The 12207-nt window shown below is 46.3% G+C and overlaps 1 protein-coding gene across 7 annotated transcripts in view; it reads right to left on the reverse strand.

Annotated features, from left to right (window-relative positions):
• Window positions 1–554: 554 nt before the first annotated feature.
• STAMBPL1 (STAM binding protein like 1) overlaps window positions 555–12207 on the reverse strand; it is a 48851-nt gene continuing 37198 nt past the window's right edge. For 6 of the 7 annotated variants that reach the window (XM_032312607.1, XM_032312611.1, XM_032312605.1 and 3 more), the window contains 6 exons: window positions 10577–10934; window positions 9609–9733; window positions 7221–7364; window positions 2759–2871; window positions 1609–1708; window positions 555–875 (listed from right to left, as the gene is read on the reverse strand). In XM_032312607.1, the coding sequence (XP_032168498.1) occupies window positions 819–875; window positions 1609–1708; window positions 2759–2871; window positions 7221–7364; window positions 9609–9733; window positions 10577–10934 (897 nt within the window). In that variant the 3' untranslated portion in view covers window positions 555–818. The remainder of the gene's footprint in view (window positions 876–1608; window positions 1709–2758; window positions 2872–7220; window positions 7365–9608; window positions 9734–10576; window positions 10935–12207) is intronic. The other variant, XM_032312610.1, reaches the window with a different exon arrangement.

Consider the following 12207-nt stretch of genomic DNA (forward strand, 5'->3'; position numbering starts at 1 on the left):
TCATGTTCCCTGTTCCTTGATTTATAGCTAGATCCTTTTCATTGCAAGTGCACTTTGCAAGTGATTTTCTTTTTAATTCTCTTGGGCTGAGAATTATCAGTTATTTCCTATACCTCATTTCTTCTATTAACCTCTATTAACTTTCACAGTAACAAGCTGTACGCTTTTATCTGAGTCTTTTTTCATTCTTCTCTCCGCAAGCGTCCCTGCTCGGACTCCTCTCCATCAGGTTAATGAACTGTCTGCTCCCCCAAGCCCTTTGGCACCTGCTCCCTGAGTAGAAGCTCCCTGTCTGGTATCGGCCGCTCACAACGCTCTGAGCTTGACATTGAACGCCAGACGGCTCTCCTGTGTGCAGCTAGGTGTCTTCTCCCACGTGGTAACTGCCCATCTTCGACCATAGGAAGGGTGGCAGGACCCGATGGCCCGTCTGGCAGACCCCCGAGCACTCAGGATCTTTTGTTTGGAATTGCCTTTGATAGGAACGACGAAGAAAATACAGCAAAGCATTGAAAACTGAAAACGCACGCGGAGACCTCTCCGAACACCAGACATACCGTTGTTTGCAGCATTATTTATTGTGTGGTTGTTGTATCTGGGGGATTCACACTATTGACGTAACACAACGGTGACCTCTCCGGAGACAGAGCAACCCAAAAAGAAAACTTCAAAGTGGGCAAGAACAATAAATATCAAACTTTCTGATCTAAAATGTATAAATATAAAATATCAGTCACTTCAGGAAACGTGTTAAGAAAATCTGGCTACCGCACGTCCACGGGGAGGAGTCGTGTCGACGGGCTCGTCTTCAGAACACATCACCTCAGGTCCAGTGTGGTTATTTTTATGTCTTTTACCAACACATGTTTGCATATCTAGGTGAGAAAAAACTGGTTTTACATCATGATATTTTACCCTGTTTCTCCGCAGAAAGGGAATATGGACTTCCGAACTTAGAAACATTTCTAATTTTGAAGATGTTTCCGATCAGAACAGAGAGAATCGGACTGATTCATTTCTAGCAAAAACACACAGACAGAGGTTGCCAAGTTAATTGTCACTTTAAGTAGATTCTAACTTCAAAGCAACGTTTCTCTGATGTTACTGCTGGAGAACCACCGGGCAAGCAGTTAGAAAGAAAAGATATAGTCAAATGGTGTTTCTTTGGGGCTATCTGTGGCTACCCCAGAAATATGATTACAGTTTCCAATGAACTGTTATGACAAAATTAATCTGGCCACATCAAGTGGAAAGAAGTCATGAGAAAATAAATATCATTTTCTTTCATTGTCTGCTTAGTTAGAGTCTGAGGAAAACTGCATTTCTTTAAGTATCCCATAGATCCATAAATGGAAAGGCAACTTTATGCACAATGAACTGTGCTACAGAAACACTGGCATTCTCCTGTAAATAAAATAATCGTGCAAAGAAATCAGAAGTAACTAAAAAGCTTGATGAATTTTCAGGATAAGAAAACCCCAAACTAAGCAGTGTTTTATCCCATATTACACTGCTGCTGTTTCTCTCCTTCAAGGGGGTAGGAGGAAATGAACAGGTAGAAAATAAGTATCTGAAGAAAAAAGAAAATAGCCAGCAGAGTCTACTCACACTGAACAGCCTGGGGTCCTTGGTGTGCGGATGAAAGCCCTTCTTTTTACAAGCAGAAACCTCGAGCATGCCGGCATTGGTGAGTCGGAAAATGCCGGTGCTGTTCCGGGGTGAAAACAAAAGGTGGAAAAATTAAAGATCATCTGTATTTCCAGAGCGAGCGGGGGGAGGGGTGGGTGGCAGGGGACAGAGTGGGAGAGAGAGAGAGAATCTTAAGCAGACACCGAGCTCAGTGCAGAGCCTGATGCAGGGCTTGATCTTACCACCCTGACATCACGACCTGAGCTGAAATCAAGAGTTGGATGCTTAACCGACTGAGCCACCCAGGCGCCCCTCCACAGTGATCTTTTAAACCAGTTTTGCAATAAGTGGCCCAGAGGAGAGAAACTCCCGAGGGGCCAAAGCCAACTCCATGCACCTGCTGGGCTGCAATGGGGAAGAGGCAGCTGAACTTGTCCCTTGAGACCGGAATGCAAAACGGAGGGGCCATGGGAGGAAATGACAGGTGGCAGATATTTCTACTTTTTCTAATAACATAGACACTGTTTAAAGAAACAGCAAATATTTATCAAGTGCTAACTGTGGGGCCAGACACCATTGCTAAGCCCTTTCTACAGACTGCCATTCAGGTTCCTCTTCACATCAGTCCAGATGGGCAGGTGTCAAGGATAAAGAGACTGAGGATCATAGTGGTCAGGAATCCTGCCAGTCACACACCATCTGAAGCTGGAGCTAGGATTCCACTCTTAAGTGTATCTGACTCCTCTGCTCATCATCACTCTCTCATCATTGTCTCCCAAATCTAGAAAGGCTTTGAAGGTCATTAAGTGGAAGCTGGAAATTTTCTTACAACACGAGGCAGGACAGGAGAATGAGGAACTCAAAAGGCAAACTGAAATAACGTCCAGCTTATCCACTTGGAGATCATGCTCCCTAAGTAAAGAGAACTGGTAATTCTACTATAAAAGGACCTTAAAAGCCCTATGACTACAGAGGTAAAGGTAAAAGGGAGCTGGCCGGCACCAAGCCCAGCCTCCCGAGGGCCCGGGGTGCCTGCCTGTCCAAGTGCCACCCCCTGCCATGTGGACGCACTTGAACCCAACAGCCCCAGACAACGCCTCACTTGGACCCGGTCCCCAGGGCCACTTACTCTTTATGCTTTGGTGAACAAACAATGGCGACTGCCTCCGGCAGCATGAGCTGATAGGAACAGTGCGTGTGGAGATCCACACTGGACAAGAACGCAGTTTGGGTCGGATGCGTCTGTAAACGGGAAAGAGGACAGTCTTACTGGAGGACTTTGCCAAGGCCGCAGCCTGTTCGAGAAATCTCTCATAGCCGGCTTTTTCTTTTCTTTTCTTTTTTTTTTTTAAACCATCATTGATTAATAAAACCAGGGTTTAATAAACTGTGTCCCTGGCACAATCCCTCCCCTGGTGTACCCTGGGAATAACCACAAGCCCGAGAAGAGGCTCCTGGAAGTGTCCATGCGCTTTCTGCTTATTAGGACAGACAGGACTGGGAATTATTAATTAGACTCGTGTCACAACGCAGCTAGGAGACCCTCCTGTTGGCATCTTAATTCCACACACGGGATCCCGAGGGAGCCCAGAGATAGTTTATATAAAACCATGGACACGAATGGAACTTTTTCAGTGAATTTACTCCATTTTCCTGTGTGTCCTCCCGTGGATCATCATTGCCTACAAATAGAAGAGCAGAACTCTCCAGGGTGTCGGAGGCGTTTGGGACTCGTCCTCCACAGCAAGTAAATACCCATATGATGAGAAGGAAGGGGAGATTATAAACCGAGAGCTGTATCTTCCAAGTTTTGGGCTATAAACAAACTTGTGTTCACAAGAGACACACTAGAGGTTCACACTCGAATAGGAAAAACACATGCACCCACCATGATTTTAAAATTCACAGTCAACCTCAGTTACCCTTGAGAAAGGAATGTGACCACTTTAATCATGAAACCAAGGTCCTTGGGTGTACGGCCTGGGTCCTGGGCCCATCGCTCACTGGCTGTATGACACTGAGAAGATTACTTAACCCCCTCATGCCATTTCATCAGCCTTAAAATAAGGACAGTAATCATTTTCTTCATGGGGCTGCTACATTAAAATTAATGAGACGATCCACGTAAAATTCTTACAACAGTGCCTAGCACAGAGAAGAATCACAATTATTCCCCGTGTTATTGCTGTTGTTATTTTTTTTAAAGATTTCATTTATTTATTTGACAGACAGAGATCACAAGTAGGCAGAGAGGCAGGCAGAGAGAGGAGGGGGAAGCAGGCTCCCCCTTGAGCAGAGAGCCGAGGCAGGGCTCAATCCCAGGACCCTGAGATCATGACGTGAGCCGAAGGCAGAGGGTTAACCCACTGAGCCACCCAGGCGCCCCTGCTATTGTTATTTTAAGACTGTCTTTTTTTGTTTGTTTGTTTTTTGAGATGGGGGCCATGGGGAGAAGGAGGAGAGAATCTCAAGCAGACTCCCTACTGAGCACAGAAGCCCACGTGGGGCTCGATCTCACAATTCTGAGATCGTGACTTGAACCACAACCAAGAGTTGGAGGCTTAACCGACTGAGCCCCCCCAGGTGCCCCAATATTGTCATTATTATCTAAAGGGCACGGACCCATAAAAACAGCTTTGCACTTAACTATGGTCTGCTAAAGAAATGCAAGATTTGGGGCACATGAGTGGCTCAGTGGGTTAAGCCTCTGCTTTCGGCTCAGGTCAGGATCTTGGGGTCCTGGGATCGAGCCCTGCATCAGGCTCTCTGCTCAGCAGTGAGACTACTTCCCCCGTCTCTCTGCCTGCCTCTCTGCCTACGTAGGATCTCTCCCTCTGTCAAATAAATAAATAAAATCTTAAAAAAAAAAAAAAAAAGAAATGCAAGATTTCACAGCTCATTTCCACTTTATTTAACAGATATAACAGAATGAGGGGAAAAGCCGTTGATCTCTATTCACAGAAAATACATATACTGCAAAGAAAAAATAACTCCCGGTCTTGGTCTGCAAAGACGTAGGTCAGCTGAGGACTGGAAATTATCCCACCGTTTAAAAAACCCAAAGCTTTAGTGAGGGAATGACTGGGAGGGCCTGACTGCCTGTCCATCTGATTCAGTACAAACCTTCTGTTATTACATAGAACTATCTATGCCTCAGAGAGAAAGTAAGAATTTGCTCAGAGGGACTCCAGAACCGTGGAGGCAACCAGCAGACTGTCAAACAGACCCATCGCCACTTGCCCGCCCCATTTCTTTGCAGACAGAAGGCACACCGCGAGCATCCCGAGCCCTTCATTTCTGGCAAGAGGCATCGCTTCTACTTGGCCAATAATAGCTCTTCGCGGGAGAATGGCGCTCCAACCCCGCTCCCTCTTGGGAAATAAAAATGACCATGACCGTGGCCACGACCATGATGATGACGATGGCTGCAGGTGCCACTCGCTCAGGCACTGACTCATTGGACAGAAGCAAAGCGCTATTACCATCCCCATTTTACAGATGTGAAGACTGAGGTAAGCACAAGGGTCGTGCAGGGGGCCGTTTAAGCTGGGAAGTCCACATGAGAACCCAGTCCTGTTAGACTCTGATTCCGCCCTTCCTTCCGAGGACTAGCTTACATCTGAAAAAAGCTAGCTCTGGAATTTTTTGCTACTATTATGTTAATTAAAAAAAATCGTAAAATGTCATTTACAACCATAAAAATTTAGAAATACAACGATTTAGGGTGTTCATCAAACCACAATGACTTGCAATGGTGAAAGAAACAAAAAAGCAAAATCCTGAAATTTTAAAATTTTGCCAAATTCACGGCTTAACCTCATTACTGCATGTATTACATACACAGGTCCTAAGGGAAAACCTGTTTTTAATGTGGAAAACATTTTATAAGAAGTAAACGAACTATAAACTAACATTGACTCCTCGGTGTAAGTAAAACTTCATGGGGTATCATTCTTTCTCAGTTTGTGTTATTTCTTTGGCTACAATTTATTTTGCTTTAAAATGCTTCCCTGTGGCAGAAAATCACATTCAACTGCAGAATACCTTGAACATTCAGTAATTTCTAAGCACCCAGTAAGGCACAATACTTACTGTTAAGGAAAACAGACATATGGGAAGTTTTGAAAACTCTTCATCATAAATCATTTCTTGTGTTTGACAGGCGGTTTATATTTTTCAAAGAGCTTTCATACTCGATGTCTTGTTTATGGCTCACACACAACCAGTGAGGGAGAGGGGGCACTCATTAGCCCCACCTGGTCAGTGGGGACACCCGGAAGCAGAGATGACAAAGGACACATAGAAACCGAGGTGGAAAGGTGTCTGGGGGCCTTTAGGTCAGGTCATGATCTCAGGGTCCTGGGATCGAGCCCCACATCTGGCTCCCTGCTCAGTAGGGAGTCTGCTTCTCCCTCCCCCTCTGTCCCTCTCCCTGCTCATGCTCTCCCTCTCTGTCTCTCAAATAAATAAATAAAATCTTGGGGGGAAAAAAAAAAGAACCTAGGTGGAGCTGGGACTAAGGTCTCCTCTATCTCTGAAATTACATTAACACCAAATGCTTGCTGATTTTGTGTGTGGGGAGGGTAGAAGAATCTAAGCATGTGTCCCGCCCCTCTTCAGTGCATCCCTATAAAGCAAATAAAATGAAAAATGGTCACCCATCTCTCTTCAAGGGTCCTTGAATTATTCCACATTCTCTCTGAAAATCTTGGCCATCATCCCATGATAGTGGGATGACTTATTCCTACCCCAGGTCCACATGTATAAGACTGAATGGAAAAATTGATTGAACCATGGATAGGAAAAGTTGAGCGTCATCGCCAAAACCAGTGGCCACGATTTTCTGAGTTCCTAGAAAAATGTACTATGAAATTCACTGACATTATCTCATTTAACGCAAACCACTGCAGGAAGTCAATTCTTATGACATCTGTTCTGTGGATGATAAAGCTGATGCCCAGATTGCTTACATAATTTACCAACATTCCTGTAAGGAATTTTTAGCAGAGCTAAGATTTAAACTCATGGCTTTTAATTAGTAAGCCCTTTCTCGCTCCTATGATGGCCCGGGGGTTGTTGGAACCCAGTATTTTTGGCCCCACCGTGGCTGTTTATGCAGTGATAAATTCCTCCTTGGCCTGTTGGGGAGACATGGCAAAATCTATGGTCCCTGTTTGATATATAAAAACATCTGTTTCAAAGAAACATTTTTAGGAATTTTCTTAAAATATTCCACTTCTGACCCATGGCAAAGAGAAAGAGAACATTAATAATGGTCTCGTTAAATTAGTTAAAAATCTGACTAGGTCTTCATTAGACTACAGAAAATCATCAAAGCAAGTCATCCAATTTCCAAATGTTTCTCTCTCCTTTAACGCTGGATGGTCAGAAAAAAAGATACTATTGCCTTGTCCAAATCTGGACTTGACAGACTTAGACCTGGCCTACCATTGGAGAGAATGCTTTACTATGATGACATTTATTCCACTTGAAAACAAAAATCAAGAAGAAGAAACGATTTAAAGGAAGCTCAATTTCCTCAGGGAGGAAAGCAGCACCCCACGGGAGAGACACCGAAACCCAACGCTCACACGTACGTGGATCCATCCCAGCGTGAGGAGGCCATGTTGGTCCTGCACACCGAATAACTCCTCCACGTTCTCCACGTCACAGTAGTCCGGCCCCGCTGACTGCTTTGGCACGATCACATGGGTGATAGTAAATTCATTATGTGTCTAAAAAACAATCAGCAAAAAAGAGTAACAAGCATCTGGGGGGCGGGGGGGACCCACAAAACCACAGCCTGAGCTGGAAGCATAGCGTTTTGCGGGAAGACTAGAGAGTACCCCACCCGCCGCGTCCACAAAATCAAAGTCTCACACTTAAAAATGAGTTATCTGCCAAAAAGGTGAGGCAGCTCTCTGGACCTCAAAACCTCTTTTCACGATAGAAAATGTTTAACAGGGGCGCCTGCGTGGCTCAGTGGGTTAAAGCCTCTGCCTTCGGCTCAGGTCATGATCCCAGGGTCCTGGGATGGAGCCCCACATCGGGTTGTCTACTCAGCAGGGAGTCTGCTTCCCTTCCTCTCTCTCTCTGCCTGCCTCTCTGCCTACTGGTGATCTCTGTTGTCCAATAAATAAATAAAATCTTGAATAAAAAAAAAAAAAAGAAAGTTTTTAACACTTTCACCAGGGCTGCTCCACTATCATCAGTTAATAAGCAATGCCTCGATATAGTACATGTGCAGGGGAAGAGATCCAGACAACACAGCATCAGGTTTATCTGGAGGGGGAGATACCAGTGAAACGGTTTTGTGGATTTACTGAAGGACATTTCTAAGGTTTGTGGAGGTTGATGGCCTTGTGTATTTTATTTTATTCATTGTACTTTATTTCACATCCAGACCTAATTTCTCTCCTGCCATTGGGGGAACTCACTGAGATCTTCCATAATTAAGGTGATGTTTTGGGTTTGCATTTAGAAAACGAAAAAGGAAAAACACAATACTCCCTTCAGGTCAAGGGAAGAGATGAAGGAAGGGGTCTGGGAAGAGGTGATGGGATGCTCAGGGAGGAGATGCTTGTGCTGGGAGGAGCGGTCCGCTCTCCACAAGCACCACCTTCTCTCCGGTCTCAGGGCTTTCCCCACCAACTGGGGATCGTCTGGCTGGTCCTTCAGAGGCATGATGTGAGCCCTGTATGGCAAAGACTATGGCTGTTGGAGGTTACAGAATGCCGACACCAAGGGCAGTGCCTAACACATCTAATACTCAGCACACATCTGTCTGATGAAGGAATGAATGAATGAATGAATGAATCAATCAATCAATCAATCAATCAAACTGGGTACAATATATGGTCTTGAGGAAGCATCCAGAACACATTGCTCCTGACAGACAAACAAGGTGACCGAGAGAACATGGTGGGTCATGCTCCTGTGTTGGTCATCTGTGCTTTCTCTCTCCTGGAGGACAAGTGAATACTCAGAACGAACTACGGCAGGGAGAATGTGGGCTGAGTAGACCACAGCCATGAAGCAACAGTTCCCAGGCTAAATGTTTAGATGGAAAATGTGCCTAGACCCAAGGGCACATTCCACAAGACAGTTTTCATCCTTCTTGCAAGTAGCAAACTAAACTCATCTCCTCTCTTTCGTCCTCCTTCTATTTTGACACTGTCTTTCATCATATATTTCTGATAGACTCTTCCATAAGTAAATGGGACCTGTGCCATAAGATTTCAGCTTGTTGAAACTACTGTATGAAACCAAAGAAAACAAGAGAACCCTAGTTTTATTCCACGCGGGTCTGCAAAAGGTTGGCGAGATGACAGACCTCCGATCTTACCCCAGATCAGAATGGGTAGAGTTAATTAGGTAAATATATGGGAAATTAACAACTGCCGTGGAAATCTGATTCAGAAAACTAGATGGCTTTGGAAATCTGGAGACCTGTAATCCATCATTTTTCTTTCTTTGTCTTTTTAAGATTTTATTTATTTGAGAGAGAGAGCAGGGAGGAGGGACAGAGGGAGAGAAAGAATCTCAAGCAGATTCCACACTGAGCATGAAGCTGGACTCGGGGCTCGAGCTCACAACACTGAGATTATCACCTGAGCTGAAACCAAGAGTCGGATGCTTAACCAAATGGGCCAATCGGGTGCCCCAAACAGTTATTTTTCTAAACAAAGGTTTAGCATGTGGTTTGATTCATTCTCTACAACCAACTGATACAGTATCCTAAAATTTTACAACTCATTTCCTAGAAGGATCATTCCATTAAAAACAACAGTAGTTTTTTGTGTTCATTAATCTAGATAAAGGCATCTTCATAATTTTTGCAATTATGGATTGCCTTAGGATGATATCTTAGGCTGCCATCTTAGGGATCTTAGGATGCCTTTATTCTGTTTTGCTAATGATAAGAAAGTCACGACATCAGAACATATCGTGGGCAGAGAGACATGAAACAAAGGCCATACCAGTTTTCCACAGAGTATCCCGCAGGTTTCTATTCCTCTCACTGTATTAGATTCTGCGAGCAGCAGAAATCTGTGGCAAAGGTCTCTTGGTAAAACTACACACCGCAGTCCTTCGACCACTAGATCTAAGAAATAGGAAAGGAAGAACCAGCTAAAGAAACAAATCTTACACCCCACCACCAGAACTGATTTTGGCAAGCAACTGCAGGGCAATCGAAACATAAAAGATGAAATTATCAGGTGCTCCGCTTTCTGTTTTATTTTTAAAAGTCTTAACAGCGGGCATCAAGGCGAAGGAAGGTAAAATTCCCCTTTATCTACAAACTGGTTCATGAGCAAGGGGGAAGGTGCCAGCTTCGCGATGGGTGATTTATAAAATGGCTGTCTAGCGTAACTCTTTTAAAATAAATGGACACAAGATGCCATCCGACTGTGTCTGCCTTTGGATTTGGGCCCTGCTGGGGGTCACAGAGCTGCCCCCAAGCCGCACTAACTGTTGGCAGAAGCACAGAATCTGCCTGGAGGTTGGCCACCCCCTCTGCGCCAGACCCTCCTGCGGCAGCAACACGCGAAACATTTACGTTTTTAAGCCAATTTCTGCGCCAACCATTTTCTGGGCATCTTCTTTGCAGTGTACGTGTTTCCCTTTAGGATTCAGGTGGTTTCTTTGGTGAAAATACAAGAATGAAAAAAAAAAATTCTTGGAATTCTCTTTTCAAATCTCGGCCCCATGACCCCATAGGGCCCCGTTTATGAGAAGGCTGCTGCTCTATGGGGGGCAAATCACGCTGCCTGAATGTGAAGGTTGCAGGGGACGAGGGGTGAGCCGGATGGCCCTGAAATTCACACCCCATCCTGCCGCGGCACTACCACCGCGGATGACGGGAAGAGGAGCCCCTCCCACGGGTCCCCGGACGGAGCCAGGAGGCTGGGTCCGAAGCGAGGCCGGGAGGCAGCCGGTCACTTACTCTGCACGGCGCTCAGTGCCGCCGCGGGCTTCAGAGCCCTGTTCACGGGAGGAGAGTGGCTGGCATCCCGGGCCGCCTCGCTCCTCGGAGGCTGGTCTGCGAGCACGTTCAGCAGCGCGCTGGTCCTCGGCGCCGGCAAACACGACAGAGCGCTCCCGTCAATCTGCTCCGACAGCGCCCTGCTCTCCTGGCTCCGCATCTGACCCCGCGCTAGTTCTTGCTTCTTGAGCTGGTCTTCAAAGAACAGGAACTGCTCCGACTCCAGCTGCTGCTGGCGCATCCGAGCCACCCGCTTCCTCTCGGCCTCGATCAGGCTCTGATGCTCCCGTTGTTTCAGAATTTCCGCGTTGTATTTGTTCTGGAAAAGGCGGTGGCCGGAATAGGAGGTTAGTTTCCATGGCAACCCCAGCCAGCTGGGATGAGACCCTTCCTGGCTAGACGCGGGCGGAGAGAGGCAGACAAGGCCATGTGCCCACAGGGACACGGGCGCCATAGCCCCTTGGTCTGCCCGAGACAGTGGCTCTGAGTCCACTGTTACCAGGGGCGGGCCACGACAGTCAAGTTCCCTCCATTCCCCTGCGCTTTAAACAAATACCAGAAAACCAAGGTCAGGGTTGGCTACTTGGCCTGCCTGACTGAGAACCAGAGTGGACCATCTCAGAAATGGTTCTGTCGCTCTAGACTTCACTGTCCAATATGGTAATGCCCAGCCCCGTGGGCTACTTACGTTTAAATTAATTTAAATGAAATGACATTAGACACTGAGTTCCGCAGTCCTTCCTGCCAGCCACCTTTTAATACCATGTGGCTAGCAGCTCCCACACGGAACATTTCTACCGCAGGAGGAAGTTCTGTTGGTCAGTGTTGCCCTAGAACCTCTTGCCCTAGACTCTAGAACTCAGACAGCCAGAACTTTACGGAGAAGGGGGAACCACAAGGAATCGGTCCTCAAAATATGGCGCAATCATCTCCATCAGGATGAGCCAGGAACTTGTTAAAATGAAGATTCCCAGGCTCCCCAGTCTTAAAAAAAAAAAAATCTAGGCATTATTAGGTTAAAGACTACAAATCTTTAATAAGCCCCTCAAGTTGTTTTGAGAAAAAGTAGCTTTGGTAGGGCTGGGGTGGGGGCACAGCTTACAGCGCACATTGGGGGTGCCCATGAATCCCCCAGAGTCTGGGCAGAAGTGTGGAAGCCGACCCAGCAGGAGTGGGGCGTGGCGTGAGAGTCTGCACTTCTAAAAAGCTCCCAGTGATGCCTGTCCTGCCTACAGCAAGGGCTCACTGACGGGCATGCCCATATCCCAGGCGTAAAGGCTGCCACTCTATCTCCACAGAGATATCTCCATGACCTATACTTTGGGACACTGTTGCCACCTGGGACCAAACTGGTGTCATTAAAGGTAGACCAGGCGGTCCCTTCCTGGGAGACCCTGAGAGGACAACCCCAGGAGTGTTGCAGACAGGATGAAGACTGGCCTGGACTCTTCTTTCCTTTGCTGTTGGTTTGTTTGAGCGCCCAAGGTCATTCTCATGTATCATAGTTCAAGTCAAATCCAAATGATCAATAGTTGCACTTGAGGGAATGTTCAGACTGCCACATTCCCTCAGTCCCTTGGTCTAAAGGCTGC

The sequence above is a fragment of the Mustela erminea genome, chromosome 14 (assembly GCF_009829155.1).
Source record: "Mustela erminea isolate mMusErm1 chromosome 14, mMusErm1.Pri, whole genome shotgun sequence".
Lineage (NCBI taxonomy): Eukaryota > Metazoa > Chordata > Mammalia > Carnivora > Mustelidae > Mustela > Mustela erminea.